The following is a 23,559-nucleotide window of genomic DNA, read 5'->3' on the forward strand; positions in this document are numbered from 1 at the left end:
TGGTAAGGGTGAGGGAGCTGGGTGTGTGGAAAGGGGAGGAGAGTGGGCCTGTCCCCTCCCCACTCCCAGGGAGGGTGGGGAAGCTGACATGTAGGGGAGTGAGGCTAGTCCAGATCTCTCCCCTAGCTGCAGGAAGAGAGCAGATGCTGCTGAGTCACTCCTGTGTATAAGCAAGGGCCAGGGAATCAGAGCAGCGCAGACCCCAGCAGGAGGCCTGGACAGGTATGTGCATGCTGGCGAGGCTGAGTGGGTGGGATTGGCTGTGAGCATCTGGGTTTCTAACAGGCCCATTTTCCACCTGTCCCCCTGGGTCTGGGCTCCACAAGGGCTTGTGGCATTTCTGCTGCCCTGGGACTGGGCTGGAGGCAGAGGACCCTGACACTGCTGTCTCTTGGGCTGAGGGCCGAGCAGGCTCTTGCAGGGCCTCTGATATGGGGAGCATAAAGGGGACATAAAGACCCCATTTCCCCTGTGCCTGTCGCAGACAGAAGGCAAGCGGGACTGGAAAATGTCTGGCCCAATGCAGGACCTGCAGCAGCAGTGAACGGTAACCATTCCTAACAGAGCAATAATGGGAACACAATTGAGCTCTATGTTCCACATAGTAATGGGCTTGAATCACCCTGCCAATGAGACTTGTTTGGATGAGCGTTCAGCTTCAAGATGCTAGCAGAGCAGGAATGATGACCTAATGGTTAGAGTCCTGGGTTTGAGTCCCTACTCTGCCACAAACTACCTGTGTGACCTTGGGCTAGTCACTTAGGGTGAGACTTTTAAAGGTACTTGGGTGCCTAATGGGATTCTAAAAGTCGCCTAACTCCCTCTGATTTAACAAAAAAATCCAATGGGAGTTAGGCACCTAACCCACTTACACCCTTTAGAAAATCCCACCAGGCACCTGTCTGCATTTTTAGGCACCTTCAAAAAACAGCACTCTCTCTGCCTCAGTTCCCCACCTGTATAATGGGGATAATAGCACTGGCCTAGCTCACAGGGGGTTGGGAGGACAAATACATTAAAGGCTGAGCTGCTCAGATACTGTGGCAATTTGGGGGGGGGTATAGGTACCAGAGATAGCTAGCTCCATGTGCAATCGCAGCTGTCGCTTTGTTCAGTTCTTCCCACTTGTTCCAGGCGAAGGCTGCATGTCAGGGCAGAGGAACAGGCTGTGTTGTGCACAGGGCTCTGGGGAGGCAGCAGATGGAATTTAGGGAGGGCAGCTGCACTTCATGGAGCAGCCTGGCAGCTGTTGTGGTGGGGGCTGAGGGGTGAAGGCTGCAGCATACACGCACCCAGCCAGCTCTGACAGAGAGCAAGCACAACAGAGGAGAGGGATGGGGAAGGCAAATGTAACCGGAGATGCTCATGACAGGCCAGATCCTGCAAGCAGCTGAGCACTTCTGAGGTGCAGGCTCCTCAGCTCCTGGCTGAACAAAGAGTGCCCCTCGTTGTGGCGGGTCAGGCTCTGCAGGCATAAACGAGGAGAAATGCAGTGGGGCGGGGCTGGGAGCTGCATACAGTTCTGATGGGGAGGGGGCAGTGGATCGAATCCACTGGTGTTGCATACATGGCAGTGTGATGCATATTACGAATCATCCACCTGCAAGTACTCAGCAGGAAATTTTCCGTGGCCCTGGCCTTGCCTAAGGGACCCCTCACAGCTATGGCGGTTAGGAGATTTATACGCACTCGCCTTTCTCTGGATGGGGACTGGTGAGGAGCAGGCACCAACCAGAGCTGCACAAAAATAGAACTAATACCCAACCCCCTTACCTAGGTCACAGGGTCCAGGACAAGCTGTTCAGAGGCTGGGGGTTTTCCAGGTTAACAACTCCAGAGCTCAGGGAATGGGAATGGGAGCAGAGTGAGCTAAAGCAGTGAGTGACCAAGGGAGCAGCTTCTTGCTGACAGGCCTCTTTCTGCACGGGGAAAAGGGCCCTCTTGAGTTTTGACCATTTTGGTGCAAGGCAATGAGGACCCCGCATACACTCTAAGAAATCAATGACACTGGAAAATCCCTTAAGTCCATGACACTGAATCCTCTACTGCCAAGAAAGTCACCTGCTGCAAGGCCCGTGCCACCACATGGGGACAGGGGCAGATGTGCATGGGAGAGATTAGGGGTCAGCCAGGGTCTGCATGGGGGAGGCTCCCCAACTCTCTAACAATTCCTCCTCCCTCCAAAACACATGTTCCGTACTTCTCCCACCGACACTCAAAGTCATCCAGGTTCACTCCCAGGCTGCTTCCCAGCAATTATTTCTCTCTTCCTCAGCTCCTCTGTTACCCCTGACTCCTCCAAGCGTTTGCACTGCGTCTGAGGGGTGTGGGAAATACTGTTCTGTATTGTAGTAGGGAAAGGGGCATCTGTATTGTAGTAGGGAAAGGGGCATCGGTGTAACTATCAAAGGGCTAGAAGCAGATCTAGGGGAAGAGTTTCAAAAGTGCCCAAGGGATTTAAGAGCACAGGTTTTCAAAAGCCCTGAAGTGGTTTAGGCAATGGCTACGCTACAAAACTCTGCCAACATAACAATGCTGATCAGGGATGTGAAGAGGTGTGAACCCTGACCGATGTAGCTGTGCTGGCCAAAGTGTAGACTTGGCTATACTGGCAAAAACACAGCAATGCTGGTATAAGCTGTGTCCACACTATACTCCTGGGGAATTCTTCGCCACTACACACATGCAGAATTCATGTTCCCCGCAGATTTTTTTTCTCTGCAGAAAATATATTCTGCCAGAGAGGCGCTGCAGTTACACCTTTCACCCACCAGGGGCTGCTGTGGCACTAGAGCAGACAGTTCACTGTAACAGCCAGCTGCCAATAGGGAGGAGGAGAGGCTGTGTTCCTCATAGCACCCTGCCTGTGGGGCCAGGTGAGGAGGCATGGGATATGGGGAGACAGACAAAGTGGAGCACACGGGACTGCTGGGGGAATCACACAGACTGGGGGTTCAGAAGGGCTAGTGGGAGGGACAGACTGGGACAGGGGGGTGCAGGGACACCGGGGAGGCAAGGAGGTACAGGTCCACATTGGAATGGGGGTAGCTGAAAGGGGGTTCAGGGCCACATGGAGATGAGGTGAGGGGTGCAAGTGGGCAGGGGGTGGCTGAGTGGGGGTGCAGGAATACATGGGGATGCATGGGGACAGTGAGGGGGTTCAGGGACACATGGGGATGGGAGGAGGGATGGCTGAGTGGGGATGCAGGAGCACATGGGGATGGTGGGAGGGAGGTGTAGGGCCGCAGGGAGAGCTGAGTGTTGGTGCAGGGACACATGGAGATGGGGGAAGAGGGGTGCAGGGACACATGGGGACAGGGGCAGATGTGCATGGGAGAGATTAGGGGTAAGCCAGGGTCTGCATGGGGGAGGCTCCCCAACTCTCTAACAATTCCTCCTCCCTCCAAAACACATGTTCCGTACTTCTCCCACCGACACTCAAAGTCATCCAGGTTCACTCCCAGGCTGCTTCCCAGCAATTATTTCTCTCTTCCTCAGCTCCTCTGTTACCCCTGACTCCTCCAAGCGTTTGCACTGCGTCTGAGGGGTGCGGGAAATACTGTTCTGTATTGTAGTTTAAATGACTCATTATTCAGAGTTCTATATTAATTTGCCTAGTAAGGAACCTATTTGTCAAAAAAAACATTTCCTGAATCTTTTTTGTTGTCTGTAGGGTTACAGACATACTTGTTGACAGGTATTTTCATAGAATCATAGGACTGGAAGGAACTTGAGAGGTCATCTAGTCCAGTCCCCTGCATTCATGGCAGGACTAAGTATTATCCAGACCATCTCTGACAGGTGTTTGTCTGACCTGCTCTTAAAAATCTCCAGTGACAAAGATTCCACCACTCCCTAAGCAATTTATTCCAATGCTTAACCATCCTGACAGTCAGGAAGTTTTTCCTAATGTCCAACCTAAACTGCCCTTGCTGCAATTTAAGCCCATTGCTTCTTGTCCTATCCTCACAGGCTAAGGAGAACAATTTTTCTCCCTCCTCCTTGTAACAACCTTTTATATACTTGAAAGTACATAATGCCTCATCTTTTATGTCTTTTGAAATAAATTACCAAAATAATTGAAACTGGAGTGATTATATTGAGTTATTTTGACAAATAAAATATGCAGAATTTTAAAATATTGTGCGCAGATAATTTTTTGGTGCAGAATTTTAAATTTTTTGGCACAGAATTCCCCCAGGAGTAACACTCGCACTCTGCCAGTACAGTATACTGGTATTGTTATACCACCAAAGGACTCCTAGTGTAGACCTTGCCAAAGGGGCCTGACTTTCAATGGAACCTAGCTGCTTTTCCCCACAAGCCGCATTGAAAGAAAAGTCAATGGGCCTCGTGCTCTTAAATCTCCTGGGGGCTTTTGAAAATCTTCAAGATCATTCTCTTTGAACCCATAAGATTCCAACACTTACATTCTGCAGGCCACTTCGTAGGAGAGCCACCTTGCCATGGGCATGTCTGACCTTCCAAGCCCTGCCTCCCCACTGCCAGTGCACCACATCATGCGAGAACAAACCCATGGCAAGGTGGACAACATGATTACCACCCAATTTACTTTTGGACCTTTAGAGGCAAGCTCCTGTCTGCTCTGTATGGTGATTAAAGAACCTACTGAACTTCACATAAGAGGAGATGTTTGCCTGTTCTCTTTGACCAAAATTATCCCCTCATGTAGCTTGCTGTGTACATATTGTTTTTATTATTTATTTGTATTGTGGGAGTACCTAGGCATCCCAGTCACGGCCCAGGAACCCATTGTGCTAGGAGCTGTACAAACACAGAACCAAAAGAGGGTCCCTGACCCAAAGAGTTTACAGCCTCAGAGTGTGTCCACACTCGAAAGAGCTAATGGCGGCAATGCTGTAGTGTAGACACTAACTACAGCAATGCAAGGGGTTCTCTGCTTGCTGTAGCAAATCCACCTCTCCGAAAGGTGGTAGTCTAGTTCAATGGAAGAATTCTTCCATTGACCAAGCACTGTCTACACCGGGGACTTGGGTTGGCTTAAGTACGTAGATGGGTCAACCTAACTTTCGTGTGTAGACCAGCCCTAAGTTGGCTGCTGCACAGGTAGGCAGAGATGATAGTGCTGCATGTGTGTTTGTACAGCACCTAGCATGATGGGTTCCTGGTCTATGAGTGGGGCTCCTAGGTGCTAGAAAGATAATACAACTAATAAATAATAACAGGTACAGTTTGGGACACATGCTGGTTGCCTTTGGGATGAAAGGTTTTATGTACCTTTAAATATGCTCAGATGAGACTTCCTTCCCAAATGCCTCATCTTTATGGCAGTTTAATTACAGCAGAGACTCTAATTATCACCTCCACCATCTGCAGGCACCAGCAAAACATTTATCAGTGTTTTGCTTTCACATAGCTCGTGGCAGCCCCAAAGGGCTTCAATTTACTTCTCTATATTGCTCTTTTGTTTCCCCCTCCCTGAAAAGCAAAAGAATGTTTTCCCTCCTGCTCGCTCTTTCTCTGCTGGAGTGGGAGGCGGCGGCCGACCTGACAGACAGAGCAGCTCCAGCTGCGCTGGGGGATTTCACAACTCTTTTCCAGTTGGCCCAGCAAGACCACTGGGAAAACAACGTTAATCTTACCAGCATGTCCTGTGAGGATCTGAGGAACAAGACATGGACCCACTTGCATCTGAACAACAACAGCCTGCAAGCCTTCCCTGCCTGCCTGCCTGGGGGACTGGAGGCCTTAGACCTCAGCACCAACCAGTTGCCTGCGCTGAGTGGCATGGAGATAGTGAACTTCCCAAAGCTGCGTGCCCTCTCCTTGAGGCACAACCACATCCAAGAAGTTGTGTGGGGAACCAGAGCCCTCAGTAGCCTCCAGTTCCTGGACCTAAGCACTAATAAATTGCCCTCTCTGCCATCATGCCAGACCGCCCACCTGCCAAACCTGAAGTGGCTGTCGCTGGCCGGAAACCCCATCACTGAACTCCAGCCTCTGGCTTTCTCCTGTTATCCACAGCTACAGTTCCTGAACTTGTCTGCCACTCTGCTCGGGCGTGGGAATGGCGGAGGGATTAGCGCGTCAGCCTTTGCAATGAACATGTTGAAGGGGGACACCGGGAACAGAGCTAGGAGCACCGTTGACATGCTTGACTTGAGTGGGACCTTTCTCGAGAAAAGTAAGTTTGAAGATTTTTGTGGTACACATGGGGCCTGATCAAACCTGATGAAGTGAAACCACTGTTAGTGTCACAGCTACCAGCAGTAGAACTGCGGACCTTCGGAGCTGTTACCAGGAGTTGCGACAGCTTGAGCTAAAGGTCACTAGCTAGGGCTGTAACAGACTCATATCCTCCACTGATCAGGCACAGCGGAGGAACCTCTAAAACACACCCACCAGTCGGTTACAATCAGCAGTGGTAGGAATTCTCTTGTGTAGACAAGACTTCAGAGGGGAAGGTGGAGAAATAGCTATTAGCACAAGCCTAGCAACTACACCTGCCCACAACAGAATTTCTCATCTGTCCTCATAATCCCTCAATCCCCGTCCATTATCCTCTCCGATTATCCAGCTCTCAGCCTTGGGCTCCTCCCTTTCCTCCTCTTTTCCTATCCAGAGTCTTCCAGAAGCCCTTCTCTTGTTTTTCAGTGGCCTGTCTAACATCTGCCTTTCCTCCCCCACCGCTAAACCCTACTAATCCCTTCACTTTCTCCTCTTATTATTGGCACAGCATGGAGAGGCTTCCACCAAGATCAGGGCTTTGTGTTAGGCATTATCAATCCACAGAGCAAGAGGCAAGCCCAGCCTCAAAGAGCTTACAGTCTAAATAGACAAGATAGGACCATGGGAGGATGATCATCCCCATTTTATAAATGGGGGAGCTGAATCCCAGAGAGAGGCAGTGACTCGGAGTCTGTGGCAGAGCCCAGAGTGCACCCCAACTTCCTCAGTCTAGTCCCTTAGCCACAAGACCACTCCTCCTCTCTACAACAGTCTTTCCTCTCTCTCCCCCCCTCTCCCTCCTGGGATCCTGTAACATTTCATCCAATCAAATGGGTAAAATAATTCCGACCTGGTGAGATTCAGTGAATGGATAGTTGTTCAAATCCTTTGAGCAAGACAAAGGAAAGTAGCTGTGGACGTGTGAAGGGGAATTATAAACCTGCTGTTCTCATACAGCCAGATCCAGGCATTCCCTAGCAGAGGTTCCAGCCCAGTCACTAGTCAATCCAGGACTCTGCGCTGCGCTGAGTGAGGGCGCTTTGCCTTACAGCTGTGCTGCTAAACTGCTGGGGAAATAACTAAAGGCCTGGGAAATTCTTATATTTTTTTCTATAATTTTTTCATTTTTCTTTTGGGGAATTTCATGTTACTTTGATTTATCCATTTTATCCATGCTGGGGGGGCGGGTGAATCCTGCCCTAGGAGCTGAGAGGACCTTGGGGGTTGGACCCCACCTGGCACTCACCACGCAGTGACAGCTTCTGTGCCCCGGGGCTGGGCCCAGCTCTTCACTCTGGGCATAGTGAGCTGGTACCTGGGTCACAGCGCCATTCTGATTTGGCCCAGCTGCCCCCCATCATGACAGAAGGGCAGCCAGGCCACAGCTGAGCAGCGCTGTGACCGTGTGCGCCAGGTTGCAACACGCGGAGCAGGGAGCCAGGCCCAGCCCCCCAGGAGCCACTGCTGCAGGGTGAGGTTTTTCATTTCATTTCATGTTATTTTGCATTTGCTATAACCAGCAGGTGCATCAGTTTTCAGTAAAACTCAATCCACTGCAGTCTGCTTACTGGCCAGTCCTAAATTCAGCAGTTCTCCGCTCACATATCAGTCACCCGGGTCTTCTCTGCTTCAGTTCAGCAGGAGTGGGCCCAAGACTTGGTCAGCCTTAGGTCGCTCCACCTTGCAAGGATGGCCCAGCTGAAGAGCTTCGATTTGGATCTATTCAAGTCTCTGCCCAGGCTGAGAGAACTGAATTGCCAGGACTCCCGTGCGCTGAGCAGGGTGAGGACGGAGCTATTTGACGATGCTTCTCACCTGACCTTTCTCACCTTCCAGAAGTAGGTATTTTCTTTGCTCATCCATGTGTTAAAATGCCGCTGTCTGCTGAAAGTGTCTAGTGACAGCTGGGTTCCCTCACTGCCCCCATAATTCCCCTGGAGTCATCCAAATAGGAAGGTCTTTAGTGCATGGGGGAGCTGCCGTTTCAATTCATTTGGAATTCTTGCGAGGCCTTGTTGGCACAGCAGAACTAGGATTTCCCAGGCTGTGTGCCAGAGGCTCTTCCCTGCTCCAGCTGGTGCAAAGATGCCAGATCTCTTCATTGTCCTATGCTACTCCCCCTGCAGCCTTTAGTATAGAGGGCATACTGGGCACCTGTTAGAGAGGTGTGGCTGGAGTACACTGCACTCCAGAGATCTCTGGCTGGCAGAGAGCCCCTTAGGTGCCATAGCCAGCTGGTGCAGACTAGAGCAGCCATGAAGTTGCTCTAAACTTCACCAGCGCTGTCCTAGTCGTGTCTCTGATTCTGGGGACAGTTCTGACTTCTTCACAAGCTCCCAGCCTTGCTGCACCCGTGGATACTGGGAGTAGCAGAGAATCCGGCCCCATGGGCCAAACTCACATCATGATGCAGAAACCGCCTGAAACTGCCTTAATAAGCCTGGTGCAGTTGTTGGCACCTGTCAGTGTGCGGTTCTTTCTTCCTTTCCTGGGCAGACTGGTGATTTAGATTTCACTGAACTCAAAAGGCCAGAATTCCCTCTCAGCTGCACTGACTTCAGCAGAGATACAGGAATGGAACTGAGAATCTGGCCCAAAGTATTCATGACCCTGCAGCTTAATCACGCCTGGGTTGTGGAAAACCCAATGCCCCCCATTCCCTCGCCTTTGGAGTATTTAGCCTAGACCAGGCCGAAGTGTGTTCAGCAGATGTTATAAGGCTGATGGACTGGAGATTTCTGGAGCAAAATCCCCTGCTAGTGTAAATTGACGCAGCTCCACTGACTTGATGATTTCAAAGTTTGTGAGAATGGCCTTGTCTGCATTGGGGGCTAAACTGGCGCTGCTGTGATCGATGCTGCAGCCATCGATTTAGCGGGCCTGGTGAAGATGCGATAAGTCAATGGGAGAACGCTCTCCTGTTGACTTCAGTACCTCACCTCCCCAAGAGGCAGAAGGTAAGGAGACACTCTCCTGCCGACTGTCAACATAGCGCAGTATAGACACTGCTGTAAGTCGATCTAAGCTACATCAACTTAACTTATGTATCTTACATAATTTAACTAGCGTAACTTCGATCGACTTACCTTATTAGTGTAGACCAGACCCAAGTAATTCTACTAGGTAGACCCTAGGAAGAGAGATGGGAACAATAAGTGAGACATGCTCAAACCAGGAACTTGAAATATCTATTTAGATTGCAAGTTCTTTGCGGCAGGGACCCCCTCTTTTTGGTCTGTATGTGTAAAGTGCTAGCACAATGGGGGCCTAGTCTACAACTGGGACTCTTATGCATTACAGTCATACAAATAATAAATAATAATAATAAATACCTGCCTACAGAATTCACCGACTACAAAGACTAAAACAGGAGGATTAACGTACCTGGGATAGGGGATTGTCGAGACCAGAATGGAAATGAAAGGTTAGGATGGCATAAGCAAACACAGTTTGGATAGGATATTCGAGTCAGCGGACCAGGATAAGGAGGGTTGACCTAACTGCTGTCATGTTGAAGCTCTGGCAGCTTCTCTCTGCAATGGATGGTGGAGAAGGGAAACACCGTGTTATACCCTTAGCTTTCCTAAGAAGATTTAATTAAAATAATGAAGGTTAATTGTTAAACACTGGATTCAGGGCAGACAGGTGTGAAAGGCAAGTGCCGAGGGGGAGCTGGCTCAAAAGAGAGAGGAAGCTGTGGAATGTAATAGTAACGTGTGACACTGCATAAGGCTAAGAGCAGGGTCCCCCAAGCGACAGCTTGGAGCCGCTTTGTGTATCCTGTAGATCAGTGTCCAAAATTCTCATGCCAGGCATTCGAGCAATAGCAAATAGCAAGGAAAACTGCAGTGGGACATGCGATGTTTTAGGGAGAGGGAGAAAGGGAAAGTATTTTCATCGTAAGTTACATCTTCAGGGCACCTTGCAGATGTAACTAACTAACCCTCTCATCATCCCTGTGCTACAGGGAAGTATCATTAGCGCCATTAGCTGTGGAGACTGAAGCATCCTGGGGTAAATTCCTTAACTCACATTGATTTCAAGTTACTTCTGCACTGCCAACCCCACGCCTTCAAAAATCATGAGCTGGGCCCTCCAAAATCAGGAGATTGGCTTAAAAATCACGAGACTGCTTTAAAAAATAGTAAGTGTGTGGGGGGGGTAGCTCTTTGCTTTGCCTTCTGGTTTTTGAGCTTTTGGGGTTCAATTCGGGTCATGTTTTCAAGTGCTTGTTCCTGCAACCACAGCGGTGAGAAACTTCTGGTGCTGGGGTTTGAGGTAAGAAACGCCAAATATGGCGAGACTCGTGATAAAATTCATGAGAGTTGGCAATGCTGGAGCTTGGCCAAAAAGTCAACACTGGGTCACTAGCAGAAGCAGCTGGCTATTGTGTCTACTCCCACAATTCACTAGACTATGTTGGTCTGTACCTCACTGCTGGTGTCCATGGTAACCCGTGTTGCAACAGACCCTCATACCAATCTCGGAAAGTACCAATGTTCCACTGGAATAGCCGCAGTGCTCCATTTATGGATGGTGTACAGGTGTTTGTACTGTTTCTTTAAACCTCCATCAGGAAGCCAGGCAGGAGGAGTTCTAGGCAGAAACTGCAATGCAGCAGAGAGAGACAGTAGTTATTGCTTCTTGGAGAATTTCTTGTTCTGTGTTAGGAGAAAGCAACTCTGTGATTCTTTCAGGGAAGGATACAGAGCTAAGGATGTATTTTGCATCACATACCATGGGTTACACAGTTATGAAGTAGTTAATGTAGATAAAGGTGTAACATGAACAGTGAAGGCAATGTACCAGAACAGCAAGTATATTGCAAATAGAGCAGTCAGGACTGATTAGGAAAGGATTTAGAGGATATTGTGGAAAATCCTTTAAGCCACCAGCCAGGAATATGAATGCAGCAGAAAATGAACAAACAGGGCACTGGATTCGTGAACAGAGGACAGACCACAAGTCTAAGTGGTAGTGAACAAAGAAAAGATCAAACTCTGCTCTCAGCTACACTGCTGGATTTGGGTACAGAATTCACGCAGCGCTGGTACAGAAGATGGGCAAAGGCGGCCTCCCTGTTCACAGAACTCAGGTCTAACTCGGAAGGAAAAAGCACAGGACAATTCAGGCACAAGAAGGTGCAGACACAACAGCAATGTTGCTATCCCCAAGTTCGAAAATCAGGAGTAATGCTTAAAAATCATAGATTGGCTTAAAAATCCTGAGATTTTTAAAACAACAATAAATGTGGGGTGCTTTTCCTTTGCCTTCTGATTTCTGACCCTGTCATGTGCACTCAGGTCACATTTTCAAGCTTTTCTCTGCAACTATGAGGGCTCAAAACTTACCTTTTTTTTTTTTTTAATGAATGCTGAAATTCTCAAATTGTTCCCTGGATTCCAGGAGCTAGAGCTTTCAGAAAAACATCAAATATCATTACACATCTGGTAACACTGTACCAATGACTAGAGCCCTGCACAGATACAAAATTTGTATCCGCATCTGATCCGCGATCCACAAGCATGGTCTGTGGATATATAGCGGACATCTGCAGATTTGAAGGACTCTACCCATGAGTCAACATAAGGTGGATGGTTGGCATGCAGAAACTGAAGCTATTCCAAAAATGGCGTGAAAGGGTTGAAAGGAGGCTGGAGAGTGAATTAGGAGGACCACAGGGCAGGAGAAGAGGTGTAGGATGAAATGAAAGCCAAGATGAATGCAAGGGTTCAGGGATCAGACAAACTTTACCAAAGCAGAGTTGCTGGGTGCAGGGTTCTTTTCTTTTCCTGCTGCTGTTCCTACTGCATTCTGGTTATGCCTTTAACATAAATTTGCTGCAGAGAATGAATCTAAATTGGGGTGAACGTGATGATACATGAGGGTGATACGTGAGAATTAACTTGGTTTTCCTGAGGGGGGGGATTAGTAATCTGCTATGAGCCAGGAACAGATTACTGCCTCCCCAGGGAGCAAAGAAGGTTGCATGTCATCCCTTATGCAGACTCCTTAGCGGACACTTGCTAAAGATTCTCAAAATTTTCATCTCCTAGCTGTAACCTGAGTACCTTTAATCCTTGGAATATCAACTCATCAGGTAGCATCAGCATCAACCTGTATGGAAATCCTTTAGAGTGCAACTGTGGACTTTCCTGGCTACTTTCTGATCCGAAGAGAGTTGTACTGCAAAGGTAAATGACCTGTCAGCAGTGTATTACTCACACAACAGGAATGTAGGAGTCAGTATAAAGGATTATCCTGAGCCTGTTTACTTCAATTTTTGCTACAAGTTGTGCATGAATGGTGTAGTTTTCCTGTTGAAATACAAACCCCACCAATATTATTCGGAATCACCATCTGTTCCTCAAGGGACAGACATCTAAAATAAAGTTTCCTTCAAGAATTAAGTATGGACTAATTATATTTGAAAGCAGCACTGTGCTGTTAACACAAGCAGAACTATAAAATAATGGCATCTACTGATAATTTATTCTCTGCCTCCCCCATTAGTACATTACTGCGAGTACAGATAAAATGTAAGCTAGCTCAGTGGCCTTAATGACATTGTGCCCTGGAGATCTGCAGTCAAATTGCGAGCTCTGATTCCTAAGCCAGCAGGGACCAAGAATACTTTGGAAGTAACTACACATCACTCTACACTGCCCCCTGCTGTCAGACTGGGAGAGGCATTACTCAAATGTGGTTTTGGCGCGTAATGCTTTGTGTATTGTGCCTTCAACTTCCACTGCACCTTACTGAATCAGACCCGTGGCCTTCCCAGTTGGGGGATACTTGCTGCCCCTTGCAAAATGTATGCAGCCAAGTTGGTCATATGGTGAGGAAAATAAGCCTGAAAGTGCAGAACTGTAGTCAAGACTCTGCTTGGCTTTGGCCCCAGATTTCATGTGAGAGAACAGGTTTCTGATTGGCATTAACAGCTCACTACCTGATACATTTCATAGACACTGAGGGTGCCATCCTATAACTGTTATGTCATTTCTAATTTGTTTGCTTCATCCTGCAGGGCATCTGACACCATTTGCAACACAGCCCCAGAAGACGGAGAGATGCCTTCATCCTCATCGTCTCTTTCGCTGTTACAACTCTATGACGAATGCCAGGCCAAGAGAAACACCACATTCCCCACATCAAACACTCCTCCTCTCACAGAAGACTCTTCCAACCTTCCCATTATCGATTCCACTACTGTGGCAGCAACGATGGACTCTACTCCATTTGCCGAAGAACTTTACAGCAACTCCTTGGTGCCACGAAACATGGTAAGTATGACGCAAACAGCTCAGATGAAGAACGATCCCACAAGTGTGGACGTTTTTTCCAAATCTACTACCAATCCCACTACTGAAGGAACAGCAGCCACCTCTTCAACAATTCTGGGAAAGCTTTATAGCGACTCCTTAACTCAGCAAAGCACTGTGAGTACAATCAAAACAGATCCATTGAGGAGAAATGCCACAACGACTACTGCTCTGTTCCACCAAGAGGAAACATTCTACGAATCTACTAATAACACTTCCACTGAAGCGACAGGACCAACAGGGACAAACTCTCCTCTTTTTCCTGGCATAGTAAGTCCATCTCAGACAGATCAACGGCCGCAAAACCCCACAAAGGCAAACCCTATTCCAAATCCTACCCATGCTGTAATACAAGTGGATTATGTAGATGACTATTACGATGATGATCAACCAAAGGAAACCACAGTTCAACTGATAATAATCTCTTGTGACTACGACCCCTGCCGCCACCTCCAGAAACCATGCTCTGAACTTCAGAGGTTGTCCCCATGTCTGTGTCCTGGAGTGTCTGGAGAAGACACTGTTCCGGATCCACCAAGACTCAGAGAAGTATCTGAAATGACAGACACATCAGCACAGATCCACTGGTGTGCCCCCAGTTCAGTCGTTGATACTTATCAGCTTGCATATCACGCAAAAGGCAGCGAGAAGACCCAGACCCTGGTGGGTGAGATCTATCCCACAGCAAGGCAGTACACACTGTACAAACTGTCACCAGACACCACCTATTGGGTGTGCGTGATTGCTTCTAACAAAGCAGGATCGAGCCAGACGATGAGTGAGAAGATTTTGGGCAATCCATGCACCCAGTTTACAACAAAACACAGCTATAAATCCATCTTTGCAGTCTTGTCCCTAGCAAGTGGGGTCTTCCTAATCACCACCATCGTATTGTCTGTGTGCCTGTATCAGAAATGTAAAAAGCCTCACGCTGAGCAATATGGCACACACCTCATCTCTTATAAAAACCCAGCATTTGATTACCCCTTAAAACTGCAGCCATGTAATTAGTCCCAGGTAGCTTTGTCAACATCAACATCTTATAGCAACACATCTAAGTGGAATCCAGCTGCTCACTTGGTTAGGAGCTCCTCAGAGGGTTGACTTCATCCCAGTTGTAATTCCAATGAAATTACACCAGGCACATCTGTGGCTCCAAATGCTTTGTTTTGTTACAACAGGACACCACCTGGCCTGTTTCTGAGATCTCTATTTTCCATTTCCAAAGATCTGTGTTTGGGGTGAAGTTTCCCTTTTTATTATAATGTATAATTATTTTCTGGCAGCTGAGTGGGAGGTCCCAATGAGGATGATTTTAAAATGAAGTGGGGGGGAGGGATGGGGGGGATAGGGGTGGCACAACCTGATGTGGAAGGAGGAAGAAGCATAGTCCTGAAGTTCCTTGGCTATAGTGCTTCTCTAACCTAATCTAACATGATGTTGAAGCACCCAGAAAGCCCTGATAAAAATAATCCCTAGCATGTATACAGTGCCTTTCAGAGGTAGATATCAGTGTTTTACAAAGGCACAAGGGTTTATAGATTTTAAAACCAGAAGGGACCAGTATGATCATCTAATCAAGCCTCCTACAAAACAGTGACCACAGAATTTTGTCCTGTCATTCCTGCATCAAGCCCCTAATTTCAGGTGGAAAAACATCCATCATATCACTATCCCCCTTGTACAAATGGGGAAATTACCAAGAGGAATGGCTAGATTTTTTTTTTAAAAGGTCTTTAGGTGCCTAAAGGTGCCGATAGCTTTTGAAAATCCCTGTAGGCCCCTATCTGCATCATTAAGCACTTAAAGACCATTAAAAAAGAAGGCTCAAAGTCCACAGCCCTATTTAGGTGCCTAAATAGCAATGCCCTCTTTATCAGAAAAGCTGTACACACACAAATCCACTTGCACCTTTGAAAATCAGTCTACCTTACTTAGGAGCCTCGCTGTGGATTTAAGAGCCCACCTTTAGGCACCCAGGATTGGAAATGTGGACCTTTGGGTTTTTTGTTTAAATACCTACTCAGCCCCAAACACTTTTCTTGAAAGTGTCACCATCCTGCCTTATTAGTGCATGTCCCTGGGACTAGGTCTACAAAATAGCTGGCTGGGGCAACAGGGGCTCAGTTGGGATTGTACTTGGGTAACTAGACTGAGCCATGCTGCCATGGCCACACTGTTGTTATTAGACTCTAGCAGAGTACACTTGTGTACATTTACCTGAAGTGAACGTTACAGCTGCGGTGTACCTGTACAGGTCTTCCAGCAAAACTAGCGCTCACCAGACTTTACATCCCTCATAGAAGCAGAAAAAAAGAGCAACAAGAAAAAAAAATCCTGTCAGTCCTTTATATGCTATAAAGAAACAAAAATGACCACAAGCCCCTTTTAAAAAAACTTTTGCAGATCACCTTTAAATAGCCTAGGTAGTGTTTTGTGTGTTAAGATGCTGCCATGCTGGTTTTGCTTCCATCTTATTATTCCACTACAGCATGCTCCTCTCAATACAGAACATACATAGCTGTAAGTGAGGGTTTGTACAGGGGCAAAAGGGCATGAGTGTAAACTCTGAGATTTTTGCTGTTGGAGATGGTTTGAACTCAATAGAAAAATAGAAAGAATGTTGTATGGAGTCTCCAAAATGAAAGTAAATGGCTGCAATTATAACATGGGTCTCAACCATTCCACCATCAAAACAACAAAACAAGCAAGTTAGTACCATGTTAAATGATCAAAGCCTTGGATTGATCTACAAAGTTAGTAGACTAGTGATATTGAGGTTGACTGGGACTGTCATTATTATACTGAGGGAGATAATTGAGTATCAGTGCAACCTAGTGTGAGTAAAGGTTGAGACAAGTTCTTAAAAACTGAGATCCTGTCCACTCCAGTGGACATTTAGGATGAGATTTTCCAAGATGCCTAAGGGATTTAGATTCCAATTAATTTAATTTACATAGGAATTGGGCTTCTAAATTCACTTAAGAAGCTTTGAAAATCTCAGCCTTAAATCACCCAAGGCCCTGTTCACAAGAGACTGTAGTTATCCTTCTGTCTTGACCAAGTATTTCTCTCCCATGCGTGTTGTTCAGGATTGCAAGTGTTAATTAACAGCCCTTCATCCTAGAGGTGGCTATATATCAGGGGTGCTGTATGAATATAATCTGCGAAGCCCATCTCTTTTGGAGCATACAATAAAGTATCATTTTTATTCTGGTACACTAGCATGTGCTCTGATGTCAAGATTGTTGGGTTTTCATTCTGTATCACAAGCATTAATATATTTACTAGTGCCTGCCACCACTTTGGGTCCCAATTTTTTCTCTCCTGCTCCACTCCAGCTGCAGTTAATGCTTGGCACCAATTTTTGATAACCACCCTATGCCTTGGAGAATACCTTTTATACCACTCTGAGTCACTGAGGTCAGTTATCCTCATTAACTTTCCATAAACCAAACCTATATTAAAGGCGACTTGCAAATAGAAAAATAGGGATTGTGCTCTTTTGCATCTATGATATAGAAAGGAAGCATGAATCATAATTTTAATTTTTTCAGGAATCAGCAAAATGGAAAATTTAAAAACCTGCAAACTAAGGTTTTCTACTATCTTTAAAGTTTAATTTTTTTAAATCTGTTCCACACTAACAATTCTTTATAGATTAGGCTGATGTTGGCTCTACTTGTTCCAAAAACATGCAGCATCAAGATCTAAATAACTACTTGTCTGCAGGGAGAGTTTAAACTATTTCCCCCTGTCAATCCAATCTCTCATGAAAAGAGTGAACTTAAAACAAACCCAGGCAGCATTAAACTGTTTTTCACCACCGTGCAACATGGAAATGTAGCCTATAACTGTGCCACTGTAGGGGGTCACTATTTGTTCAGACTCTTCACTTGCAGAATGTACCAATAAGGACAGATTTCACCCTGACAAATACAGCCATTTGAACTCAGTTGCTTTTCAGATGTATGGCCCAAGCTCATTATTTTTGCACAACAATGAGCTGGGATGCAGAGTCCATGATTGTTCTCATGGGTAAGATGGAGTATCATTTCTGTACCTTACCTATGTTTTATTAGAAGCAGTTAATATCCAGAATAAACCAATGAGGACAGAAGGAGCAACTAATGCATATGCTAAAAACAGCCAACAGCTCTGCACTGTTTAACTACTTCATTTAATATAAATACCTTGGACACACAACTCCAAGTAACTGTACAATAAGCTAAATACAAAGACAAGTCATGAAACGGTGTAGCCATTTTATTCATAAATGTGCTGAGGCACCTGCATGCTGACATGATCCTTCAATAGCCTCAACACTTTGCCATTCCCTACCAGAACAACATATTCAGGTGTACCTCACTATATTTGAGATGGTGGTAATGAACAAAAAAAAGGAATAACCTGAATGGACTTTGTCATCTCTCCATTTTAAAATTGTGTTCCTGAAGAAATACCATACTCCCAATTAACTAAACATGCATATTAAGAAAAAACATTTTATATGATTTGCTTTACATTTAACCTTCCGTTGCATATAAGACAGATCTGGACTGCTGTATATGGTGAAAGCTAAGAGACAGGTACTGAATAAAAATTAAACATTGTCTGTGTACCATTTCTATACAAGTTAAAAGATAAAAAATTTAAATGTTTTATATACACACCTACAACTACACCCCCCCAAAATCATTATCTAATAAATTCACTTTTGGTGACAGAGCACCATAGTCCAACTATTTTTCAGTTACTTTACCTCCTGACACCTCAATTCTTTGCTACTACATGCAAAACACACCATATCTGGCGCCAAAGTATTTAATAAGTAGATTTCATTACTGTTAATATGAAATCTCTTGTCTTATACTTTTTGTGGCTATCAGAGTATAAGCAAGGAACAGGCATTTAATTCTGTAACTTTAAATAGTTTTGGCCTATTCTTTGATCACGGGTGGTAAATTGAGATCATAGCAATCCCTGATGAACAACGCAGTCAAAGATATAGGAGAATCATGCACAAAATATGCAGCTTTAACAGTTTCTAATTAATCCAGTGATTTGGAAAAGCATTTAAAATGCCTTGATTTTTCTCAGTTCTATTTACGCTGACATTTCTGCTCCAAGATGATCTCAAAGTGACCAAGCAGGTTTTAAAATAGCACAGCATAGCTCACACAGGAAGTTCAGTGCCTTGGTTTCTCAACCACTACCAAGTAGCAGTACTAGAAACACGCTTCTATTTAAGAACTCGATTTATCTACATCTGTGACACTACACCATGAGCCCTAATGTCACTAGAACCTTCTCTCTGGGGACAGATAGTGATCTTGGTATTTTTACTGAAGAGAATAACTCTGAAATACTGTATGGACTGTATTATTCATATCACAATGAAAATTTAAAAACTTGAGGGAAAAGAGGCTCACTTTGCTGTAGCTCACGAAAGCTTATGCTCAAATAAACTGGTTAGCCTCTAAGGTGCCACAAATCCTCCTGTTCTTTTTACATTTCTGAAGGTATCATTCCCTAGTGATTTAATGCTTTCCTTTGCAGTAAACTATAATATTTAGTAAATCCTAATAAGTGATTCTGTCTCGTGACAGTATACCACAGTTTGTCTTTATAACTCCATGTGTACTAGATCTGAGAAGAAAAGGGAGCTTCGTCAGCACATTATTAGAATCTAATATACGATCCAATTCTGCATGAAGCATGCAAACTTTAGCTTCTGAAAAGCAATATAAAAAGAGATACAAGATTCAAAATGCAGGACAGCTACTGGTGACTTAAAAGTGCCTTTAAGAACATTGTGATTTTTTTTAACAATTATATTTTTATTTATAACTTTCAAAAATACATTGAAAATTCAATACATTTACAGTACATGATCAGACTTCACTTTTACTTCATATCAGTCCAATTGTGATGACATGGTTTGAATTGAAAAAACTGTCCTAAGGAAAAACACTGAGTTCTTATTCATAGGCCAGTTATATTGTCCTTTACAGTATAGAAAACAGTGATGTGATGAGATGGTCCTTTCTATAACACTTCATTTGTTGTTTATTACCTGGACTGTTTTCCGACCATAATGATAATAACTGTATGCAGACGTTGCTGTTGTGAAAGCTGTAATGCACCTTTGGGGGGAAAATGGTTAATATAAATTAGTTTCTTTGTGCCTAAATATTTGAATAATGCCCAAAGCTGTATTTTAAATGGTTTCTCTATTCTTTGCTACAATCTGAGTGTGTATATTATGGGACTTCCTATGCTAGTCACAGAAACTGAGGTCAAAGGCTGAAGAAAGTGTGATTAAGAAAATTCTCACCCTCCCCTTCTCATTTTAATGACTAACTTTGATTGTAAACAACAAATATCATATTCAAAACTGAACCTCACTGCAAAGCAAAGCGTATTCACATAAGCAAGCTTCCTTGTTCAATAGTCTGCTTCACCACAGAATTCATCATGTACTGGGCTGAATTCTTAATCCAGTTATACTTGTGACAGAAAAGTGGGGGACGAATCTGGCTCAGTGTATCTGCAGTATGCACAGTGTTCACCAACTTGAGAACTGGCTGACACTACTTCCAAGAGGTTTTTGTTTGCTTGTTTTTAAATATATGCATGACGACTAACAAACCCCCGCCCCCCCCCCAAGAAAACAAACTAAAATCAAGATAATAATTCTTGCTTGCTACATCTTAAAATACACATAATGCTACAATTTCAATCAATTGCACTCTGATGATGGCTACACAAGCAACAGTCAAATCTCTATTCTGAAAACTAGTATAATCTAATTTGTTTCTATAGTTCGCTTAGAGGCCATGTGAATGGCCTCTTGTGAGACCTTTTAAAAAATCCCGTTAAGTGATATCTACTAGTTCTCCTTTATTCACTGTTCTGTTAACTTTTAACGAATCCTAATATGTGAGAGCAAAAATGCCTTTTACAGAAGCTATCCCAGTTTGTTTCCATATAATATCAGCTTTTAATAAGTATATTTTTCAACATATTTACCTGGTTATTGAAATAAAGGTCTCTAATTCCTCAGAACCTTTTTAAAAATAGGTATACTGGATCTATCAGTTCTTTAGTATAGTTCCTAACTAATAGCAGATTGTGTATTTCTATTAACTGCTCAGCCACTTCATTCTTATAGTAAGTTCCTTTAGAATTCATGGAAAAATACCATCTAGTCTGATCACCTGTCGCAATTTAAATTATAAATTTTTTCTAAACATCCTAAATGGACAGTCTCTCACCTTTATACCTGAAAATAGCTGTGACAGACTTGGCAATTTCCTGCAATATCTTTGGGAGATCTTGCTATATTAAGTTTATGTATCGTGGGGCAGGGACTGTATGCAATTTCACAGAGAAGGGAAACCACAGCTCCTCCAGGAACAAAGAAGAGTAGGGATGATTAGGCAAATTCACTAAGGTTGTAATACCTCCGGAGAAGTACCACACCACCTAGAAAGGCTCATATACACTAGTTCAAACTGGATACACCAGAGACCAACTGACAAAGAAAGGACTTTGGGATGACCAGCCTGAGTTTAAACTGACTTAGGGCCTTCTTTCTGATGCAGCAAACTGTCCAAGGGGAGTCCCAATTCTTCCTGGGAAAGCTTGAAAGGCTTTTGGCCTACCGAGGCCCTATAAGATTGATAAGTAACTTTTTATGAGCTTTTAGCATGTGCATAAGGACTATAATTGTTTTTTATGGTTTCTCTGTAATGTTTTCTCTGTAATGCTTTCACCTTAAGAATAAATGTGCTTGCTGCTAAAGAGCTGTGTGGTAACTTGTAACTGCTGGCAATTATACTGTTCGTAAACCTTCCGAGAGAAAACAAAGACACTGGGATGTTTAGGCAATCTGGCTTGCTGGTAATATCAGAGTACAGAGAACTTTGCAGCCTGGAAAAAAAAAAAAAAAGGATCTCTGCCAAAAAGAGGTGATGGCTGAGGAGCTAAGCACCTAGAGGGGGTTCCCTTGAGGGTCTATGCAGGGAAAATACAGGTGCAGTTCCCCTGAACTGTGACAACAGCTTATCAAGGAAAGACTGATGGAAATAAACCATTGTGTTCTTTTTCTCATAGATTGCACCTATACTCCCTGGTAACCTAGCAGACATGACTGACTCCCTCAAGCATCTTATTTCAGAGATACTTAAAGAACTTCTCTTTTAAAAAGTTATCTGCTCTTCAAATTGGTTAATTTCTACTTTGTTTTACCTGCCATAGTTTGTCCATTTCTACTGGCATCACTTGTGCTGCAATTTTAGCAATGAAACCCTTTTAACTGGAATAAATGCCATAACTTTCCATTTAACAGTATCAGATTTTTCCTGACCTTTCCACACTTATGTATGTATTTTAATTTAGGGATGTGCATACCTTCTGTGATGCCTTCATGCTGATTTGGAAGACTTTAGTTTCTTAACTTTCATCCTTGGGTTTTGACTGGCTTCCTCATGTGTTTAGCTATTTCTCTCATAACAAATTAAGCACTGATATATTGCTTGGTTCTGTTTCAGCCAAAAAGAAAACGTCATCTGGAAGAGTTCAACCATACAAATCTGTAACCTAATTTAGGCTTACTGAGGCACACCCTTCTGTTCCATGAATTTTACTTTTTAATTCAATCGGAATTGCTAGTTTCTTTATAAGTACATTACAGATATCACAAAAAATAAAAAATGTAACTTACCATAAAGTCTGTAGATATATGCTATCTACGTAATCGAAAACAGGAGCCGCTAAAGAAGCTGCCACCAAGATTAGCTGAACTGCTGTGTTCATCTGGTAAAAATTAAATATAAGTTATGGCTGTACTGAAATAGAACTTTACCATATTAATGTCCTTCACATTACTTAAGAGGTTATTAATAACCTTAGCCAATATATGGAAAACCAGGCAAAATACAAGCTTTGAGATATAGTTGCTGCACGTTTACTTTGTTAATTGGACAACTTATGCGCTTATAATTAAACATGTGCTTTGCTGGATCACACCCAGAGGACTCAGGACTTTGTGGAATAAAGCCCTATATAAGAATTTGTCAGTATTAAGTGCTGCCGAAGAAAGCAGTCCGAAAATTAATAGTGCTTCAGAATGGTGAAGGCTCCTGGATGCTGAAGAAACAGGTATTTATAATAAATGATCACCTTTACCTTGCTGATGAAAGTTGGTTTTAACTGGGCAGTAGCATAACAGGGGTTGAAATATCTACTAAGCGTTCTCTGTGAAAGGAAGATAAAGGTTGTTTATGTTTAATGTGTGTGTTTGAAACAAATCTCCTCAAAGAACACACTACAGAAAATCACTCAACACTGGAGAAACAGTTACACTAACCTACTCTTTGATAAAATTGACATTTAAAAAAAGTATGTAAAACATTAAACTGAAATATAACAGTACAAGTGAGACAATAAAAGTGTTACTTAATAATTAGTGAAGTGATGGAACCTTGCTTTTATGCCCTGATAATAATTGATGGATTTCATTTTGTAAAATACTAGTTTATGATCTCCTAAATTTCATAGTCTCATATGTAATGTTGTTAGCAAAAAGAAAAGGAGTACTTGTGGCACCTTAGAGACTAACCAATTTATTTGAGCATAAGCTTTCGTGAGCTACAGCTCACTTCATTGGATGCATTCAGTGGAAAATACAGTGGGGAGATTTATATACACAGAGAACATGAAACAATGGGTGTACCCATACACACTGTAAGGAGAGTGATCACTTAAGATGAGCTATTACCAGCAGGACAGCGGGGGGAGGGGGGGGGGAGAAAACCTTTTGTAGTGATAATCAAGGTGGGCCATTTCCAGCAGTTGACAAGAACGTCTGAGGAACAGTGGGGGGGGGGGGGGGGGGGAAAACATGTGGAAATAGTTTTACTTTTTGTAATGACCCATCCACTCCCAGTCTCAAGTCTAAGTTAATTGTATCCAGTTTGCAAATTAATTCCAATTCAGCAGTCTCTCGTTGGAGTCTGTAAGC

General features: G+C 44.2%; 2 protein-coding genes across 4 annotated transcripts in view; one reads left to right on the forward strand and one right to left on the reverse strand.

Annotated features, from left to right (window-relative positions):
• LRRN4 (leucine rich repeat neuronal 4) lies at positions 1 to 21,338 on the forward strand. The gene is made up of 5 exons (XM_048842535.2): positions 1 to 222; positions 5,469 to 6,166; positions 7,844 to 8,048; positions 12,267 to 12,404; positions 13,238 to 21,338. The coding sequence occupies exons 2-5, from the start codon at positions 5,476 to 5,478 to the stop codon at positions 14,541 to 14,543; spliced, it is 2,340 nt and encodes a 779-aa protein (XP_048698492.2). The 5' UTR covers positions 1 to 222; positions 5,469 to 5,475; the 3' UTR covers positions 14,544 to 21,338.
• The window catches only part of CRLS1 (cardiolipin synthase 1), a 12,868-nt gene continuing 7,092 nt past the window's right edge, over positions 17,784 to 23,559 (reverse strand). The window contains exons 5-8 of one of the 3 annotated variants that reach the window (XR_007355583.2): positions 22,725 to 22,793; positions 22,261 to 22,352; positions 21,948 to 22,078; positions 17,784 to 19,678 (exon numbers count right to left, since the gene is read on the reverse strand). Coding sequence is in view for 1 of the 3 variants with exons in the window: in XM_048842536.2 (XP_048698493.2) it covers positions 19,591 to 19,678; positions 22,261 to 22,352; positions 22,725 to 22,793 (249 nt within the window). In the remaining 2 variants the exon portion in view is untranslated. Of the gene's footprint in view, positions 19,679 to 21,947; positions 22,106 to 22,260; positions 22,353 to 22,724; positions 22,794 to 23,559 lie in introns of all 3 variants that reach the window. The other 2 variants (XR_007355582.2, XM_048842536.2) reach the window with 2 other exon arrangements.

Source organism: Caretta caretta, chromosome 3 (assembly GCF_965140235.1).
Source record: "Caretta caretta isolate rCarCar2 chromosome 3, rCarCar1.hap1, whole genome shotgun sequence".
NCBI lineage: Eukaryota > Metazoa > Chordata > Testudines > Cheloniidae > Caretta > Caretta caretta.

Bases quoted from the DNA above. Each gene is read 5' to 3' on its own strand.
- LRRN4 (XM_048842535.2), top strand. From the start codon at position 5,476: ATGTTTTCCCTCCTGCTCGCTCTTTCTCTGCTGGAGTGGGAGGCGGCG. The intron at 6,167-7,843 runs GTAAGTTTGAAG...TCTCTGCTTCAG, and splicing joins TGGGACCTTTCTCGAGAAAA to TTCAGCAGGAGTGGGCCCAA. The intron at 8,049-12,266 runs GTAGGTATTTTC...TTCATCTCCTAG, and splicing joins ACCTTTCTCACCTTCCAGAA to CTGTAACCTGAGTACCTTTA.